General features: G+C 67.3%; 1 protein-coding gene across 1 annotated transcript in view; it reads left to right on the top strand.

Moving 5' to 3' along the window:
• The window catches only part of FBRSL1 (fibrosin-like 1), a 71,946-nt gene that overhangs the window by 26,603 nt on the left and 25,564 nt on the right, over positions 1 to 19,779 (top strand). The window contains exons 3-4 of the mRNA XM_012657246.1: positions 6,915 to 7,019; positions 8,931 to 8,966. Of these exons, the coding sequence (XP_012512700.1) occupies positions 6,915 to 7,019; positions 8,931 to 8,966 (141 nt within the window). The remainder of the gene's footprint in view (positions 1 to 6,914; positions 7,020 to 8,930; positions 8,967 to 19,779) is intronic.

The raw sequence follows: 19,779 nt of genomic DNA, 5'->3' as shown, positions 1-19,779 counted from the left end.
CACAGCAACCTCCAACTCCTGGGCTCAAGCGATCCTCCTGCCTCAGCCTCCCGAGTAGCTGGGACTACAGGCATGCGCCACCATGCCCAGCTAATTTTCTGTTTTTAGTAGAGACGAGGTCTCGCTCTTGCTCAGGCTGATCTTGAACTCCTGAGCTCAAGTGATCCTCCTGCCTCGGCCTCCCAGAGCGCTAGGATTATAGGCGTGAGCCACCGCGCCCAGCCTGATTTATGTTTTTAAACACTCATGGGGACACCAGGGCAGCCATGGAGGCGGTGACACCTCTTGGAGGCTGTTGTGGCTGCTCGGGAAGGAGGTGAGAGTCTGGATTAGGTCGTTAGCCTGTGGGACGGGTGGGGCACAGACTGAGCAAGACTGAGTGCCCCATCCAGGTTGGCCCAGGAAGAATTGGCAGAGCCCAGGCGGAGCCCAGCGGTCCAGCCCCAGACCTGGGAGCACGTACCCGCTGAGGTCCACTCTGCCGCGGTTCTGCACACAGCTGCTGCTCCGGCCCCTCCCCCAGCAAATAGGACTTGGGCCTTGTGGGCTCTCACCCCCCACAGCTTGTATCCCCAGGAGCCTGCTGGCAACGCACCTCCCAGGGTGGTGTCCTCAGCTCAGCCAGCATTCCTTACACAACCTGTCGTGCATGTCCGTGCATTTGCCCCCTCGTCTGTGCGTCCTCCCGTCCATCCATCCATCCACGTAATCTATCCACTAATCTGCCCACCTGTGCACCCACCCACCCTTCCATCTCCCCGTCTGTCCATCCATCCATTTGTGCGAATCCCAATGGAAGAATGTCGAGGAGCTTAAGGGGGTGTCCAGCACTCAGAGGGCGGCGTCTTGCCCCCTTGACACCGTGCTGACTCTGGGGACACGTGTTCTTTCCCACACGCTGCTGAGCCCTCTTCGCTGTGCCTACCGTGCTGGGTGGGCAGGGATGAAAGCCAGCCCTTGCCTGCTGGGCACTCACAGTCTGACACAGGAAGACAAACAGGAATCGCGCTTCACTTCCGGGGGCACAGGGAGCAGATGGAGTATCGGGAAGTTTCTGAGATAAGCAAGGCCCAAGCTAAACTGAGTAAATGTGAGCCCAGAGGAGAGGGGAGATGATGCTTTGATCACACCGGGGTCCCCAGTCCCCAGTGCGGTCCTCCACGGGGGCTGTGTCGTGGCTGGTAGGGCTGGGCTGTAGTACCAGACTCCACCAGCAGGGGCCGCTGCCTGCCCGGCGTGCGCTCCGGCCCCGCGTCCTCCCCGCCCAGAAGCGGCCGGTTCTCTGCGTTCCCAGTGCTGTCGGAGGAGTGTGCGTGAGGGAGCCCCGGGGGCTGTGCGGGCAGCCCTGCTGCGGCGGTGAGAGTCGGGGGTCCCCTCCCATGCCCCCCGCGGAAGGTGCTCAGCCTGCCCGGCACCTGTGGCAGGCGGTCTCCCTTTCCCTGGGCTGGTCCTGGCCGCCGTGACCTCCCCGGCTCCCCTTCCCCTTTGCGATGGAGGCTCTTCCCCGAGGCCGCCCCTGCCCAGGTTCACCAGAACTAGGTCGCACTTCCGCTTTCTTTCCCCACCGGGCCCAAGTGCAGGTTCCCCCAGCAGACACGCGACCACCACGCCGGCCAGGCTGGGGGGCAACAGCAACCGGAAGCAAAGTGCAGGGCACAGCTGCTGCCCGTGCTGCGGGGGAAGAGGCAGGAGGGGTCGGCCACCTGGGCCTGGTGTCTGCCCTCCGCGACCCGAGGAGGTGGGGTTCACAGGAATACGGGCTGGGTGGGGCATCTGCCTACCAGTCCCCTGCGGTGGGGACGGGTTTGGGGCAGGGGGACCCAGGGACGGTCTGTGCCCTGGCTAAGCGTGAGGGGCCAGCAGTCAGGGTCCAGGGACTCGGCCAGGCCTGGAGACACGTGGGCTCCCCGGGCAGCCCTGACACGGGGAGGTCCCGGGGAGGGGAGGGTGGCGGGTGCCCAGCACCAGGCCTGAGACCCTGCACCGTGAGGAACTGTCCGGTGAGGGGAGTGAGGGCCGGCCAGGGAAGGGCGTCGGCTGCACTAGGGCTGTGCTGGGGATTAATGGACAGCTCTGGGGGCTCCCAGAACACTCCAGAACCCAGGGCCTGGGAGGTGGGGAGCAGAGCATCCTGGGAATGGACGCAGCTCCACCCATCAGCACCCTTCCCTCTGCGCAAGTCCCCACTCCCGCGGGCAGGGCTTCCTGACCTGGGGCGGGCGTGAGCGTCACCTGGGAGGCACCCAGGGACCACTTGGCACAGGGCCAGCCGCCAGCGCCCTGGACAGGCGGGGTTCGCGCTGCAGGCCAGGGTGGGGACGGTGCGTGTACACGTGTGTTTGCACGGGATGGCGGCATCCAGGCCGCTGTGAGCCTGTGCTCCGCTTCTACGGCTGCAGTTCTTGTTTCCCGCCGGGATGGTGGCCCAGGGGTGTGGGGGCCCGACCTGGGCCTGGCAGGCATGAGGGAGCCGCAGCCCAGGCAGCTCCCACCCCTCCCCCGCAGTCCTGCAGGTGAGAGGCCAGGGGTGCCATGGCCACCGTCTGAGCTCATGTGCACTTGTAGGGTGGCCCTTGTCTGAGTGTGGAACTGCCTGATGGGGCCGCCGGGTACAGCTGCTCAGGTCGTGCACAGCAGCACTCCAGGGCTGCCATTCCTGTTGTCCATATGCACTCACAGGGCGCCTTCTGCTCGGTCTGCACAGAGAGCTCTGGGGGTGCTAGGGGGCCTCGTGTGTGCCCTGCTTCAGGGTCAGGGCCTGGGCAGGGTTGTGTGCATCGGGGGGCAGGGTGGTGTCTGGGCAACGGGTGGGGGAGGAGTTGGTGAGCGGTGTGCATACGTTTTATGCGTCTGGGGTGCTGGGAGCGGCCGTCTGAGGCCACTGGGCAAGGCAGGTGTGTGTGTGTCCACAGTGGGTGGCGAGTGTGCCCCTGCCTGCGTGAGTGGGGGGTCCTGGGGGCTCGCCCGTGAGAGCCCCTGCCCCGGGCGCCCCCGCCCTGTGCCCGACCACCCAGCGGGTCTGAGCCCCCAGCAGAACTGCCTGTTTCCTGCCTGCGCAGGGTGTGCGCTTCCTGGGCGTGCGGTGTGGAGCCGGGGGGCCGGGGAGGGGTCCCCACGCTGGAGCTCTCGAGGTTCCTGCCGGGACACCCCGTCCTGGCCCCGTCCTACGGGCTGTGTCCGGTGGGTGGAGCTTGCAGGAGTGGCCAGCTGTTAAACCCAGTCACGTAAATCAGCGTCGGTGAATGTTCACACCACCGGAGCTGGCGGGAACTCCTCTGGGGCGTCAGCTTCCCCCACCCCAGGAATTGGCTGGGTCTGAGCACAGCTGGGCAGCAAGCCCCCGCAGGCCTCCCCTTCTCTTGCTTTGTGGAGGGGTGTCCTCCCAGCCGCCTAAAGTCCCCGTCACCTGCAGGTGCCCTGGGGCAAGTCCCTGTGCCTCAGTTTCCCCATCTACAGAGTGCTGGTGAGTGCAGGTGAGCTGTCAGTGCTGCTGCTTCTGGCCCTGCCCCTACCCGTGTCCCGTGTCCCGTCCGGGCTCATGCCAGCCAAGCAGCACGGGGTAGGTCCCGCTCACCTGCAGCCTTCGCCCCTCTGGGTGCAGACGGGGGAGGGTTCTCAGTCTTGGAGTCACGTCGAGAGCCCGGTGGGGCCGGGCAGGCCTTGCCAGCTGGCACTGGGGCTGCTGGTGCTCAGAGCGCACTCTGGGTACCCCCGAGGTAAAGAATCACTCCAGACCCACAAAAGCACTGAGCATGGGACAGTGGCCGCCTGGGCTCAGCAGAGCGCCGCGCTCCTAGGCTCCCTGCGCTTCTGTCGACTACTTGCCCAGGCCCCCGCTGCCCGGCCCACCGAGCCAGCCCCGCCCTCCGTGGGAAGGAGGCCCAGCCCGGCTGGGAAGGGAGCACCTCGGAAACCCACTCAGGGCTCCCCCGTGCGTGACGCGGCGCCACGGCCCCCAGGTTGGTGGGCAGCACCCGCACTGAGGGGCCCCCCAGAAGGGCGGCTTCCGGAGGCGGCCGCGACTCAGCATGGGGGTGTGGCACCCTCGGGGGGGCCTCCCGGGGAGGTCAGGCGGGGAGCTCAGGGACGTCCCCAGGGAGCTGAGGGTTGCTGGCCCCAGTGTGTCCTCCAGGTGACGGTCTGAGCCAGACGAGCTGTGGGTCAGCCCTACATGCCCAGGGCCCACCCATCAGTGCTCACGCGGCCCACTGGCAGCTGCCGGTGCCGCGCCCAAACGCCCAGACCCGGTGGAGCGGAACGGCATCGCAGCTCAGGGCTCCCCTGGCCCTCCCTGCGGCCACCCTCTGCCGCTGTTCCCCGTGGCACCTGTCGCCGTCCAGCAGGCTGCGTGCTGTCCGGTGCTGTCTGGGGACGGTCGTTTCTCCGTAGGCCCTGGGAGGGCAGAGACTTGAGTCTGTCGTTCGCTGCCCAGAACAGTGCCCGGCTCGCAGGAACTCAGTAAATGCTGGCTGGAGGATTGACGCACGGACAGATGGGCGGGAGGGCCTTGTGCGGGGGGTACGGGTGCAGGGGCTCCCCCTGCCCTCCCAGGGCTGACAGGGGACCCTCTGGCCCCAGCCATGGACTTGGAGGTCCACGCAGATCTCGTCCCTGCAGCTCTGGCTGGACACGGAGCTGTGGCATCCCCTGGCCCTGGGGCAGCAGCATCTCTGAGCAGCTGAGAAGCACCAGCTCAGGCTGTTTCGGGTCCTGCTTGGGGACAGCAGTGGGTGACAGCCATCCCATGCGTCCAGGATCAGGGGGTTCCCGGGACACAGGACTTAGTTCTACAGGGTTTTCCAGGAACAGGGCTTTTAGTGCTAAAACCAGCCACCCAAGGAAGGATGGGAGACCCCAACCTGCCACCTGCTGGTGCCTCTGGGTTAAGAGAAACTTACGCAGAGCAGCTGCCAGGGTTCCAGGGTGAGGCGTTCCCTCTGGCGCCCAGCTCTGCGAGGAGATGGCTCTTGTGTTTGGGTGAAGTGGAAAGCGGTGTCCACTTCCCCTCGCCCCTTGCTGAAGGTCCTTGTGCAGTGAGCAACATGTACAGCTGTACTTGACAGCCCCGTACCAGGCCTTTCCTGTCCCTGCAATGTCTCTGGGTCCAGCATATCCTCTGGCAGTGAGTGTGGGGCTCACAGGGGCGATTACTAATGATCAGGGCTGTGGGCCTCAGCTCAGCTCCTCTGGAGTCCCCCAGAGGGCATGAGGACACATAGAGCTGCTGAGGTGGGGCCTGAAAATTCGAATTCCTAACAAGCTCGCAGGGCTGCTGCTGCTGGTCCAGGGATCCCATGTTGAGAACCACTGGATGAGGGTGGGACGCGGTTCCCCAGAAGGCAGTGGGTGCAGGAGCCAGTGAGCGAGGGCCCCGCCGCGGGTCCAGAGGTGAGAAAGCCGTTCTCCCTGCGTGGGGCGGAGTCCAGCTGGGGAGAGAGTGACACCTGGTGGCTTGTAGCCATTCGTGTGAGGCCCTGCCAGTGTCTCCTGCTGCAGAGGACACCCAGGCGGGGGCAGGCCAGTCTCTGCCCGGGCCCACCTGGCCCGTGCGGGCTGCTGCCTGGCTGCGCAGGCCACGCCCCCTCCTGCCAGTCCTCGGTCTCGCTGGCACCACGTGGTGGGGCCTCCTGCGTGTGGCCCGGCCTCCCGCGTTTGCCCCCAGGGACTGAGTGCGAGCCCCTCAGTCCTTGGACGTTAAATGGCCTCACAGGACAGGGGGGTTGAGCCCTCAGAGGCCTGGCGGCCGGGGCGCAGCCCACCTTGGCCCTGGGGTGGGCGCCGGGGGCTCTGCAGGGGCCGGCGGGCAGCACCAGGCCGAGCTGACCGGCCCAGGGACAGCGTCTGCAGGGCTGGAGCTCCCACGAAATGACTGAACTTTGAGGACTTGGGCCGCAGGCTCCACCGGTCGGCACTGGGGCTCTGGGATGAGAGACTTGGGGGCCGAAACTGGGCGGGGAGGGGTGGGCCGGCGTTCCCAGGACGGGGCACATACATTACTGCAAGGTGCAGGAATGTTCCGGATGAGCGGAGGCCGTGGAGACAGGCAGCTGGGCCTCGGGGGTCCTCGGGGGAGGCTGGGAACACTGGCCGCCCTAGGGCGCGTCCCTGCTGGGTGTGGCCCACTGGAGCTCTGCCGTCTGCCACTCCGCTGTGGCAGGTTTGAAACTGGCTCCGGCCCCGGTCCCCGCCTGGTCACCCAGCCTCTCTGGGCCTCACGTTTTTGATCTGTGAAGTGGAAGCAAAGATGGTTGCTACTCAGGGCTGCTGGGCCAGCAGCGGCCCCCCGGGGTGCCCGCGGCAGGGTGCGCATTGGCGGCAGTCGTGGGAGAGGCGGCTCCCTCGCGCAGGCAGCGGAGGAAGGAGGCTCAGAGCAGCCGAGCGGTGGCCCAAGGGCACGGGGCGGGAGCGGCAGGTTCACCCGGCCTCTCTCCATCCAGCAGGCCGTGCGCCCCGCTCAGTCTTGGCGGCGGCCTTCAGACGGCTCCGCCCAGCAGGGTGTGGCCTGGCTGCCGGGCGGGGAGGAGGGCCCGGTGTGAGTGGCAAGGCCCTGCCCCGGCCCCAGGATCCGCCAGGATGTCTTTAAAGTCAGCGGCTCGAGCAAACGAGGACAGAGCTAACACGCCTCTGAAGTCTCTGCGCCGCCGTCTGCTCTCCTGGGTGTCTCCTGCCCACCCTGCTGCCCGCGTGTGGCTGTCCGCCTGGGGGGTCCCGGCTCTGCAGAGCTCTGCCCCTGGCTGCCCGCCCTCCAGAACCAGCCGAGGACCCAGCGGAGGACCCCGTGGACAGCGGCAGGGCACGCCGCGTCCCAGAGCGCCCTGGGCGGGGGGCGGCGGGGGAGTGGCCCTGGCTGAGGGTCCCTGTGCAGATGGGCTCAGGGGTGGGTTTGCCTGAGACGGTGTCTCTCCCTGTCCCAGATGAAGGTCACCGTGTCCAAAGGAGGCGACCGGGACAGCGATGACGACAGCGTCCTCGAAGCCGCCAGCTCCCGGCGCAGCAGCTCTCGGGACCAGCTCAGTGACGTGAGTGCCCGACCGCTGCACCCGAGCACGCCCGCGTCCAGGGGTGGCCCGCCTGGCGAGCCGCCAGCCAGGGCATGTCCTGCAGGAAGCCACCGGGCGGGGCCCTGGGAGTTCCCCAGCAGGCTTTGTGTTGGCAGTCGGCATTTTGCCTTCCTTGGAGCATGATTTTTGCCAGTCAGGACCGTTCCCGTGAGGAAGGATTCAACTGAAGAGAAACGATTTGGGGAAATATTAAACTTGCCGTTGAGGCTGCCCCTGCCCATGGCTGGGCGCAGGGACGAGGAGGGCGGGGCGGGGCGGGCTCCGCAGAGGTGTCGGAGCCTGAAGCGTCTGCTCAAGTCAGAGGTGCTTGTCCCACCTGGAGCAGCTCCGGCGGTTCGGGTGCACCTGGCCGGGAGGGACACCTGCTAACTGGGTCCCTGAGAGGGTCCCTGGGCTCCAGGTCTCCGGGGGAGCCAGCAGGGGAGTCAGATGGGGGCCTCAGAGCCCAGCCCTGGGGGTGGCCAGGCCCCCCCACACCTGGGGTCTGCCTCACCCAGGGGCGTTCCAGGCCAAAGTCGATGCAGACGGGCCCGAGGAGGCCCCTGCAGTGGCCTGGGACGGCAGGTGTCCTGCAGGACTCCGTTACCACTTACATGGGGGCTGGGGGAGGCGGGAGGGGCCTCGCTGCCCTTGTTGCCGCGAGATGGGAAAATAGGTCGGAACCGTCTGGGCGCAGGGAGCTCTAGCTAGCCGCCCTCTAATTGCCAGCCCCGGTGTGAGGGCGTGTTCTGAGCACAGCCAGGCAGCCACACGGGGACGGTTCTGCCCCCACTGGCGGGCTGTGGCTGGCCGGTGGGGCCTGGCCAAGGCCCGGGCTGTGTCCCCAGGGTCCCTGAGGGGAGGCCCCCCAGCTGGGTTCTGCCTGGCAGTGACCCCCCAGGAGCTGGGGTGGGCCCTGGGGAGGGTCTGTCTGGGGAAGGGGTGGGGGTCTCCCCCTATTCTGCAGAGGGGCTGCATCACCCCTTTGGCTGGGCACACCCTCCGCCCCGCCCCCCACCTGCCCAGCCGCTCCAGGAAGGTGCAGCGCCAGCCCCTGCGAGCTGTGCCCACCCACGCCCAGTGCCGAGAGCCCAGCCCCGCCTGCCGCTCAGCAGCCACGCCCCGTCCCTGCGTCCTGCACCCCTTCCTGTTGCAGCCTCCGCTGACGGGCGGCGGCCCTGGTGGGCAGCCCTGGGGAGCTCGCGGGGGCCCCAGCAGTGTGGTGAGGCAGTGAGACCCACGGCCTCTGTCCTGATGGCCCCGAACGCCCATTCGAGCCAGAGGGCCCCCACCGAGGGTGTTGGGGTCCCCACCCTCCTGCCCTGATGCCTGAGGCCCCTGGCCTGTCAGGCCCCCTATGGTGACCCCTCCTCAAGGTCTCCTCCTCCAGGAACCCTTCCCTGACCATCCTCCCTGAGGTCCTGCAGCTCTGGACCCCTCTGGGGTGATGGGCACAGGGGCAGCCCCCCATGACCACAGGGCCGTGGGCCACAGTGTCCTTCCTGCTTTGGAGAACTCTCTCCAGGCGGGTCCTCCCTTCTTGGGGGCAGCGAGCTGGCCACGGACACCTGTGGGGTGACCCCTTTCCCAAGCCCCCCCCAGAGCTGCTGCAGGACCCGCAGCTGGCCCAGCCCAGGAGGACGGGGCGGGAGCTGGCAGAGTGGCGGGCGGCAGGGTGTAACCCTTGCTGCGCAGCTCGGCTTCCGCCCTTGCGGCCCGCTGGGGAGGGTGTCTGGCAGCCGTCTGGGGTCAGGGCATCTGGACCTGTCTCTACCGGACAGACGGCTGCTCTCAGGCTCAGAGCTGGGTCCTGGGCTGGGTGCGGAGGGTCTGGCCGGAGGGTGGTGTCGGGGCCACTCGTCACTGACTGTGCTCCCTTCCTTCCTGCAGAGCTCGGCGCAGGCGGTCTCGGGGAGAGGCTACTCCGTAAGTCCCCTGGCCTTCACCTCGCCTGCCGGGAGGCTCCCCCTAGAGGGTCCCACCCCTGCACCCCGCTCCCTCCTCAGCGCCCGACGGGTCCTGGCCCCAGCAGCAGTGGAGGCCGAGGTGACGAGGAGCGTCCTGTTCGGGGCCCTGTGGAGGTCCCAGGGGCCGGGTGGGGCTGGCCCTGGCGCCGGGACCCCCGCGGGAGCCTCCAAGTGGTCTGTGGGCCCCAGGAACCGGGGTCCGATGCAGCCATGTGTGAGCAGCTGCCTCCCGCCCTGCGCCCCATCCCTCCCTAGCCCAGCCAGAGAGGCTCAGGCTGATGCCCAGAGAGCGGCCACGGCCCGCACGGCCCCACCCAGCGGCTGCCGGGAGGGAGACGTAGCGCGGTCTGTGCGATGGGGTTGTGGCCCGTGGAGGGCGAGTCACATGTTTCCCAGTGTGCCTGCGTGTCCCCGTGGGAGCAGGTGACACAGCTGTGCTGTGGCCGACACCCTGTCCCGGCTGGGTTGCGGCAGGAGCCTGCCCTTGCCGCCTGCTGGGGAGGCCTGGCCAGCACCCCCTGCTCCCCCAGGAGCAGCCCTGCCGCCTGGTGGCTTCGTTTCATTCTTCTGAAGTGTCAAGAGGAGCGTTAATGACACCATAAAACCCAGAGCCCCGTAAAGCCATTTCTGCAGATTTACGGCCGCACCGGCTCACTCGGGGATTGGGGGGGGCTTGGACTCCGCCCACCTGGTCTGGGCAGCCCTGACGTGCGGCTGCGGCCCTGCCGGGGCCCTCTCTAAATCACGGCAGCGTTTTAAGGGCACGTGATCAACCCGTTAACCACCTGGCGTGGCCCGGCCCCCTCCAGCCTGTGGCTCCCGCTGGTCGCTGAGGAGTCCAGGCCATGAGTGGACCCCGAGCCCCTGGGCCTTGGGGAGTCTGGGCGGGTTCAGCCGCGTGCCTGGGTGCAGGTGCGGGGGCTTGGCTGGGCCTCCCGCCTCCAGGCCCCTGCCGCCCCGTCTGAGGGTCTGTTTGAGCCCCAAGACCCTGGGCTCTGCCTCAGCCTCTAGCCCTGGTTTGGCCACCGTGTCCCCGAGTCCTGCCCTGGGGTGGCCGGTGGAATACACTTTGGGAAGGGGTCCCTGTGGCGGCCACCTGAGGGTGCTCTTCCCGGGCAGATGTCACGGCCTCCCGTAGTGTGTGGCCTTGGGCAGCCGTGTTGTCCTCTGTACACTGGGACACAGCCCTCCTAGGGTGGCTGTGGGTGCCCCTGACGTGCCACCGTGACCGCGAGTGGCGGCCGCTCCACACGGGGTCCTGGGCAGGCAGCCGGTGGTGCCCGGTGCGTGTCCGAGTGGGGACACGCTCCTTCCCCAGATCCCAGGGAAGCTGGGGCTTCTGGGGTGGGAGGAGCAGGTTCCTGCGTGTGGATTCATGTGACATTTGGGGCGTTGGGCAGGGGTCCTGCTGGCTCGTCAGCGGTCGGGGTGAGCTGTGCCCGTGTCCAGAGGGGCAGCGTGGCGGGGCCAGGGATGTCCTGTGGCTCCCCCGGTCTGAGCCCCCCAGCCCTGAGCACGGGCACCCTCTGCTCTGCCCGCTTCGCCAGCCAGGGCTTCTCCCCCAGACGCTGCCGTGAATGTGTCCTGAAAACGCTGTAATTGACTTGCCAGCTGCCTGCAGCTGAACCCCCCACGGCTGCGGCACAGAAGCGACAGATGGCGGCGGGGGTGGGGAGGGCTCCCCTCCACGCAGCGGGAGCCCCGCAGGGCCCCAGGCCTGCAGATGGTCCCATGTGTGCCTTGCGCCCGTTCATGGGCAGACGCGTGCGTCAGACCTGGCGTGTGCAGACGGGACCCCGGGTCCAGGGCACAGTCACCCCTGGCCCTGGTGGCCCTCAGAGCCCCAGGCTGTCACGGCCCCGGTGGGCCTCTTGTGCCGTTGGCGTGTGGGCGGCAGGTGGGAGCCCAGGCTCCTGGCAGAGGCAGGGAGCAGTGCCCCCTTCCCAGAGGGGGTCGTCCCCCGAGAGCGTCCCCAGGCTGGAGGCCAGGTTGGGGCTGCGCCGCCCCGGGGCTGGGGAGCAGGGACTGGCCAAGGTGACCTGTGCCCAGGAGTAGGGGCAGGGCCCGGGCGAGGGCAGGATTCAGGCCGGCTACCATCCCGTGTCCAGAGCGGGACTTCCCTGGGGGGTCCTTAGACACGCGTGTGTGTGCGCTGGTTAGGATTGCCGTGCGTGTACCTGTGTGTGCGTGTATGTTTGGGTGGGGCTGTGCGTGTCTCGGCTAGAGGTGTCATGGGGTTCTCTCTGGGTCTCTGTGTTTGCGTGTGTCTCTCTCTGTGTCCTGTGTGTGTCTGTGTGTGTGTGTGTGTGTGCTGCAGGCGTGTCCCTCCGCCTTCCTGGGCCACTCTGAATGTTCACTGCACACGTGTGCCGTGTGTCCATGTGCACCCCTCGCAGCCCACCCGTCTGTGGTTGGGGCCTCAGACCGCCTCTCCCGACGCGTCCCTGCTGTGACACGGGGCGTTTGTCACCCGACCTCGTTTTACAGCCCTCACTTAGAAGTGGTTTGATTTTGCCGATATTTATCTGCAGGAAACCCCCAATTACTGCTCGTCCCCAACAGCTTCTGTCTCGAAAGCTCCGCTGTCAGATGTTCGTTAGCGCCATACGATTAGTTAGAAAGTATTGTTTTTAATTTGGTTGCTTGCAGCCGGGAACATGGCGATCCCGCCTGTCTCTGGCGAAGCAGGGGGCTGAGGGTTTCCTTTATTAAAGAGAAATGAGAATCTATAAATGCCTGCTGGGATAGCAGCTGCCCTCCCCAGGCCTAGGGTGCGGAATGTTCTGGAAGGGCCTGCCCCGCAGGTGTGTGGCAGGTAGCGTGCTGCTGCCGTGGCCAGCCATGGAGTAGGTGTCTGATCACCGGCGTCATCGGGACTCCCAGGTGCTCACTGCACGTGTGAGCCGTGCTGGGGTCCGTGTGCCCCTGCTCTCTCCAGGTGGGGACACTGAGGCACAGGCACCCAGCCTTCGTGAGGAGACCCTTGCCACCCCGTCCCCTGGGACCCTACCTGGACAGCCCTCCTCCGCCCACAGCGCCACCAGGCCGACCCGCCCGCGGGTGGAGGGCAAGAGAAACCCTTCACTTCCGCTGTCCCTCCTCCCTGCAACCAGCCAGTGCTGAGCGTCCGCTGCGCCCGGTCGGCAGATGGGCCATGCACACTCTGGCTCCGAGTCCCACCACAGCGGCGGGAAATGAAGCCGATGAGTAGCTGCTCTGGCCCGAGGCTCGAAGTGCCGTGAGGGAAAGGGGGCAGGGCCAGGGTGCATGCGGTGGGCAGTGAGGCAGGGCTACGAGCAGGTGCAAAGGCCCTGAGGTGGGTGTGCAGCCAGCGCCGAGAGGGAGGGACAAGAGGTGGAACAGGGCTGGGGAGGGTGGGTACAGGCAGAGGCAGAGCATTCAGGAGCCCACTGGGCCGGCCTGGATCGGGCCGGGACCGTCTGCTGTGCCTGCTGGGGGGTGGGGGACCCCTTCACTTGGGGTGTGATCAGCTGATTGGCTTCATGACTTCTGGAGGATTTCTGAAAATTAATTTTAAATCATGGGTCAGGCTGCAAACGACTGATCTCCCCAGGAGCCTCCCCGCGCTGACTGCGGCGCCTCCCCACTTGCGGCTGCGGCCCAGGTGGTGCGGGTGCGGGGCGGCCCTGACTGTGGGCCTGGAGGGCACTGGTGGGGCTCTCTCCACCAGCTGCGAGGAACAAGCTGCTATTTAGCAGCCAGTGTGACACGCCCTGCAGGGGAAGCCCCACAGGCGTGTGGGTCCGTGTGGCTGCGTGACACATTGCCCCAGAATTCAGTGACGTAGCCCGCGGCCTTCAACATGTGCACGGTCAGGAATTCAGACAGCGCCCCTCGGGCCACTCGCGCCCTGACGTCTGGACCGCACAGGGACGCCACGTGCTCTCTGCGGCGGGCTCTGCGTGCGCTGGTTGGGCTTCCTCACAGCATGGCAGCCAGCTGGGGGGACACAGGTCCTCTGGGTGGGGCCTGTGTTCACCCCGCGGCTGCCACCTTGCCGGGCCCTCTTCTGCTGAGCCCGGCTGTCCTCTGCTGAGGAGACACCCAGGCTCTCCTGGCCTTGTCCTGGGGCTCGGGCAGGGAGGGAAGGGGCCTTCGGGGGGCTCTGGGGTCCTAACTCCCGCCGTGGGGACCGCCTCGCTCCTGGGCATGGTGCTCTGCGGGGGGCCTGCGGCTCTTCTGCTGGCAGCTGTCCCTGCGCGCCCTGTCGCGTGGCTGGCGGCTGGGACCTCTGGAAGAGGCTCCCCCCGAACCCGTCTGGGGCTTCCTCCCTGCTCCCTAGGGCAGGTGTCTGAGGCCTCTGCTTGCGCACGTACGTCCAGCTGCGGGGGCCGTGGGCATCTGGGCCCAGACGTCTGTGGGCTGCGGCTCCTGGCGCTGCCCTTGCCAGCTCTCGCTCTGCCTCCCTGAGAGGGGCCCGGGAAGCACCTCCTGGGGACGTCATGAGCACGCGTGGGTCACGTGTCAGGCTCTGAGGGAAGTGACGTCACCGCTGTTTGTGGCCACGTGTTCTTGACACTTGAAGCCACGTGGGCTGTGCTCAGGGACCTCCAGCCTCCAGGGGACGGCACAGAGCCGGCTGCCCCTCCAGCTGCTTCCGGGCCGAGGCCCCCAGCGTCAGGGACGAGGGGAGGTGGACGTGTGGGCTGACCGGGAAGCACGCAGGGTGGAGCCCCCCGACCCCGCGCCACCCCTCTGCAGCCCCGCGTGGCCGGACGACCTGCGGCTGGGCCCGTATTTACGAGGCAGGTTTATGACTTTCATTACACTGCTCCTTGAGCCTCTTCCGAGCGGCCATAATTTGAACGAAAGCAATAAAAACCAGCCTCTCCCTGGAGTCAGGGAGCCGAGTTCTCCCGACCTCTGAGCACAGCGGAGTCTTCCGGGCCAGCTGCTGGGGACGTGGCCCTGTGCAGGGACGGCGGCGTGTGGGCCGCGCCGAGCCCTCCTGTGACGGCCGAGCCTGCGCCTGGCCGGCCTCCCTCGCGTGCTCCCACACAGCCGTCCCCGTCCGCCCGGCCGCGCGTCCCAGAGTGACGGGTGACTGAGGGACAGACAGGAGCGAGAGCAGTCCACAGGTGGCCGCCATCTCAGAACAGCCGGCAGGTGAGGTTAGGCCAGGGCCCTGGCAGAGGCGCGTCAGGGTGGCATGTGGGCAGCGCTGGGAGAGGGAGGAGAGAGGGAGTGGGAGGGGGGCTGCAGGGGGCAGGGGCCGTGCAGGGCACCACCTGTCCACACCGGCCCCCCCCAGGTTATATGGTAAAGGGATTGGCCAATTCACATGACTGAAAGGGGGCTGGCTTCAGGCAGGGCTTGTTCCAGCAGCCCAAGCACTGCCACGGGGTTGGCTCACCTCTGGGCAAGTCCTCAGAGGGAGATGGAGGTGCTGTCAGCAGGGGGCGGTGGGGATGTGGGCTTCTGGGAGGTGACCGTCCTACCGCCTGCTCCCGCGTGGGGCCTGGTGCTGTGGGCTGTGGTGAGGGGCGGTGTCACCCGCGGCACTCGTCACGGGCCTCACCAGGCTCAGTGTGATGGGCGCGCCTCACGCCTGACGGTATTTCCCGTGATTTCTAAAAGCCTCCCCCGCCCCCCGCCCTGTTTCATTTTAAAGTGGTGACTGTCCCACGGAAGAGGCATCGCTCCCGTTTGCAGAGGCAGAAACTGGGGCACAAAGCGGAGCCCACCCTGTGCGGGGTGTGTGTGGGGCTGACGGATTTGGTGCTCTCTGCGCCCCTGGAGACAGGAGTGGCACTTTGCAGGGACGGCCCTCCCCGCAGAGACGTCCTGGGGGCTCCACTCCGCCGTCTGCCCCACGGAGGGCGCACACCACTCTGGTCGACGTATCTTATCTCGTGGCTTCGTGGGGCAGGACCCAGCCGGGCTCAGCCAGTGGGTGACTCTTCTGCTCTGTGTGGCATTGCCTGGAGTCACCTGGGGATGGCCAGCAGGTGGCCGGGCGGGAGGTCGGGGGCCCTGCTCACACACCTGGCTCCGGGGCGGGGTGGTCGGGCCTCTCCGTGGCGGCCCAGGGCTCTCACGGGGCCTCCCCACTAGGGTGGTGGGACGGCTGGGGCTGGGCCGGCAGGCGTCACCCTGCCACAGTCTGTGGTCAGAGCCCTCGCAGGCCAGCCCTGGTTCAAGGGGAGGGCTGGACCCCGGCCCCAGTGGGGATGCCCAGGCAAGAGCTGCTGCCCTCAGCTGCCGGCAGCAGCCTCCCTGCTGCTGGAGAAGTCCCCGCTGTCCACGGGCGGTGGCTGGCGATGGTCCTCGGTGAAGGTGGCGGCGCCCAGGGCGTGCGGGGGAGCGGCCCGGGGTGCCCGCTGGAGCTGAAATCCAATTATGCGGAACAGGCCGGGCTGCTGTGACACGGAGGTTAGGAATTAATGTTAACACTGTTTCTGGTTAAGACTTTTTGTGTCGATAAATAATTCATGAGGCAGTTAGCGCTTTGAGTCTGACAACACGAGAATATATTAATACCGCCGGCTCCAGGAAAGGTCAGCCGCGCTCGCGGGGCCCGGGCATCTTTTATTCATTCCCTGACACGGGCGCATTAATTATTCCGGCCCAGCCCGGGCTGCGCAGGGAGACGCTAATGAGGAAAGGGAGAGCGGGCTGGAGAAGCACAGGCACCCGCTGCCGCGATGTGGACGGGGCCGTGGAAGGGACCCCGGTAAGGTCCGAGCCGCGGACGGGGGTGGCAGGTCCTGGCGCTCAGGGCCCCGAGGGCGGGGGCGGGGGAGCAACAGGAGCAAGCGTGGCAGGTGGGGGCGCCCCAGCGGGGGTGGGGGGGCGGCATCTGGACAGAGACCAGAGGGGCTCAGGGTGCTGGGGGGTGTGGGGCGGCAGGCCCAGGTGGGAGCCGCCTGTCACGTGTAGAAACGTGTCCATGTGACAGTGTGTATAGGCATGTGAGTGCGTGTGTGTGCATGTGAAAACGTATGACCGTGTGCGTGTGTAAATGACAGCTTGCGTGCATACGTGAAAATGTGTGTGTGACTGCGTTTGTAGATACACAGGAAATGTGAGTGTACACGTGTGTGCATGGCAGCGTGTGCACACGTGTGCACGACTGTATGTGTGTGCCTGTGCACTTAATCACAGTGAGGCTGGCAGTGGGGTGGAGGAGGCTCACCCTGCAGAGCCCCGGGGGAAGGGCCTGGGACTGCCCCGTTGCTGCAGGTCATGTGACGCGCACGGCATGGGCGAAACCTGCAGAGCGCGTGGCCCACGGCAGAACGAACGGGAGTTTGCGCCCTCGGTGAAGCTGTCCGCGTACGCGGTTCCCCTTCAGCGTATAGAGTCAGGCCGCGGTGGGCGCGTCCCTAGCGCAGGACCCCGCGACGCAGCCGGGCCAGGGACTGCCCACGCCGGGCTGCGCGCCCGGCCTCCTCCCGCCCGCCTCCCCAGGTGGCGAACGCGGAAGAGTGGAAAACCAACTGCCGTCCAAACGTTCCTTGCTGTTTGCGTGGTCACAGTCCGAGAAAGTCAGACGTTGTCTTGTGGTTTGTAGAGCAGCTGAGCTCAAGGCTCAGGCGGTACGGAGCAGGCTGTTGGCTCTGTGGACATCTCGGAACATTCCGGAGCTGCGGCAGGTGCTGGGGTGGGAGCTGAGGGTGGCGGCAGGCCGGCCAGGCTGGGCCTATGAGGGGTCTGGTTCTAGGTCGTCCTCGGATGGGAGTCGGGAGGGACGGCCCTTCTCCAGGCTGGCTCCCTCCTGCCCGGGGCACCTGCCACACACCCGCGGGTCGCACTGACCTCGAGCGCTGGCGCCCTTGGGCAGAAATGCCGCTGGAGATGGGGCCTGGGGGTGGGACGCCGCCCCCGCCTCCTCCCGGCCCTGGAGCCTCTGCTGGCTGCAGAGCCGTGTCCTCCCCGCTGCGGCCGCCCAGGGAGGGCGCGGAGGCCGCCAGGGCTGATGCGGTGGCGCCCGCTCCCTAGCGGCTGCCCAAGGCGGGGTCCCTGCAGGGCCAGAAGTCGGCCGAGGACGGTGCGGGTCGTGCACGACAGGGTGGGCTCCGGAGGGCAGCTGCAGAGTCCAGACCCTTCTGGGGGCCGAGGGTGCCGCCTCCCCGAGGCCCCCTGGCAGGGCTGCCCCCGTGCTGACCCCGCCCTCCCAGGCTCGGGCTCCAGCTGGGCCTCTGCGCAACCGCAGCCGAAGGGTCTCACTCCCGGCAGCCCCTGGAGGCAGGCAGCCCTGGGCTACTAGGCTGTAGTCACTTAATTGCTGGTTAATTGGGTAATTAGTGCTTTGTTTTGCTTTAAAGCCTAAACACTCATAAAAACTGAATTAGCTGAATAAACAAGAATGGAATTCTCAGGCCCCACCGCTTATCTTGCGGAATAACCGGGTTTCCTGGGGGCCTCCGCAATGCTGGGGCCCTGGGCAGAGGGTCAGCCTGGCCTCGGCCTCAGGCCACAGGTTCCAGGCCTGGATTCGGGATTGAGGCCGCCCAGCCCCTCCTCATCAGGAGACAGGTGGGGGCTGCAGGGCCCGACCACCCGGGACCCACCCCAGCCCTTTCCGGGGCAGCCGGGGTGCCCATCCCACCACCCTGCGCAAGGTGGGGGGGCCTCGGCAGCAGGGGCTGCTCCTGGGCGAGGCGGCTTGTCCAGGGCCCCGCCCACCCCGTCCCACCTCATCCCCTCCGGCCACGTGCTTCCCCCTCAGCCACGGGGCCCCCTTCCCTGAGTCACCCTCCAAGCGCACCCCGGTGGCCCCCACCCCTCGCCCCAGGCCCTCTCCCCTCCCCGGCCCACACACCCCCTGCCCTGCGCTGCGGCCTCCTCCCCCGGCATCACTGTGCCCTCCTCGCCAGCCCCTAGGGTGACCTGGGCAGGTGTCCTCCGTGGGGCACAGGCAGGAGCGGGTTCCAGGCCCCAGAGTCGCTTCAGCCACCCTCCTGGCCAGCGGTGCCGCACCGTGTTGGGGCTACTCAGCCCGAGGGGCCCCTCCCAGCACATCTGGGCTGCTGCAGGCCCCTCCTGCTGCCTGCGTGGCCTCACGTGGCCGCAGAACCAGGCTCCAGGCTGCCCCAGGCCCTGCCCTGCCCAGTGGGGCCACCCTGGTGTCGGGGGCTCCTCTCCCTGCCGGCCCTACAAGCCCAGACGCCAGCTCTGGGCCTGGGCTCGGCTGCTGGCCCTCCCTCACCTGCTGTGCGGCTGTGGCGAGTTGCTGTTCCCTCTGTGCCTCCACTTTGCACCTGCGAAATGGGCCCGTGCTCCCGGGGCCCCTGTGGGGTGTGGTGGGCCACATGCCCCGGCCTGGCCCTAGGCACTGTCCCCACGCAGGTGTCCGTCCATGGGTCCTGCAGGTGGGAGCTCCCAGGCCGCAGGCTCCTCCCTGCCCAGCGTCAGGCCTGTGGCTCCGGCACCTGCACCTCCAGCCCCTGCCCACGAGGGTCCCCAGCCGCGGGGGACAACAGGATGACCAAGGACCTTTTCAGCAGGACTCAGATCCCAAAACGCTCTCGTGATCTGATCGTCGCGGGGACAATTCCACTAGTTCCCTCCTCCCTAGGCTGCTCCAGCCCCCAGGCCGCACTGACGCTTGTTCACGGCGCTTACTTTAGCTGAGTTGCTTAATTGGAATGTGTTCCGCGTCCCCACGGAGCACACAGCACGGACAAGGCGAAAGAGGGCAGGTCCCCGCGGGGCGGGGGCAGAGGCCACTGACACTGCCTGCTCGCCGCCGTGGCTCCCACTGCGCTGGTGCCGCAGGCTCAGCAGAGGTGGGTGGAGTGGCCGCCCACCCCACGGGCCGTGCACACACGCTGGGCTCTGCCAGGATGCCAGCATCACACGTGAGGGCCTGAGCACCAGCACACGCCGGGGACAGGCGGGCACACGGCAGGTGCACGGGCCAGGGATTCCCGTGGGGCACACAGACTGGGCACTCGGCATACCTGCAGGGCCACGTGGAGCACACGTGTGCACACCCGAGGCCTCAGGCGTTTGGCCCAGGGTGGGGATTCAGCGTGGGTGGTCCCAGCAGCCCAGACCTCCTGCCTGGGAGGCTCACTCGGGTCCCTCCCACACCCCCTGGCCAGAGGGACGTAAATTCTGCTAATGTTCATGGTTCCTCCGGCCTGCAGGTGACCGTGTTGTGGGAGGAGGGGTCGAGAGCCCCCTTCCCCCCAGCTCTGCAGGCCGAACCTTCAAGCGCAGTTGTGCAGCCCGTGCAGTGCAGCAGGGCAGAAACCCGGCCCACACTGGCCATGCTAAGCCAGCCACAGCCCTGCCCACAGCCCCTTTCCAGCCCTGGGAGCAGGCATGTCGCCCGAGTGGGACGCTGGGGAGGTGGGAGCAGACACTGGCGATGTTTCCGGCTCCTTCCTCCAGGGCAGGGCCCTGACCCTCCCCCAGGACAGCTCCTTGGCCCTCTGCGTCCCCGCCCCGCCCAGCGGGCTCTCTGGGCCAGGCGGATGGGAACAGCGGCCTCAGCCCGAGGTCTCCTGCTCATGAATTTTTCATGCCTGGTTGGAGCCGTGGGAGAGGGCGGCCCCTCCTGCACCGCTGCGAAGCAACAGTAATTAACGTTCACCCTGGGAGAAGAAGGCCGCCTTTCTGTGGCTGCTTCATAGCTGTGCTGATTTGTGCCGCCTGCTCTCGGGGGTGGCGGGCGGCTCTGGAAGGCGTGAGGGAGGCCACGTTCCCCCGACCTCCTGTGCAGGCGCTTCTGGGGGAGCAAGGGGGCCGCAGCCAGGTGACGGGTCCTGCACACTCCGGCTCATCTAACCCGAACCCCCCCC

This window comes from Propithecus coquereli, unplaced genomic scaffold (genome assembly GCF_000956105.1).
Source record: "Propithecus coquereli isolate 6110/MARCELLA unplaced genomic scaffold, Pcoq_1.0 Scaffold535, whole genome shotgun sequence".
NCBI lineage: Eukaryota > Metazoa > Chordata > Mammalia > Primates > Indriidae > Propithecus > Propithecus coquereli.
This window is presented reverse-complemented; position numbering and strand designations above follow the sequence as displayed.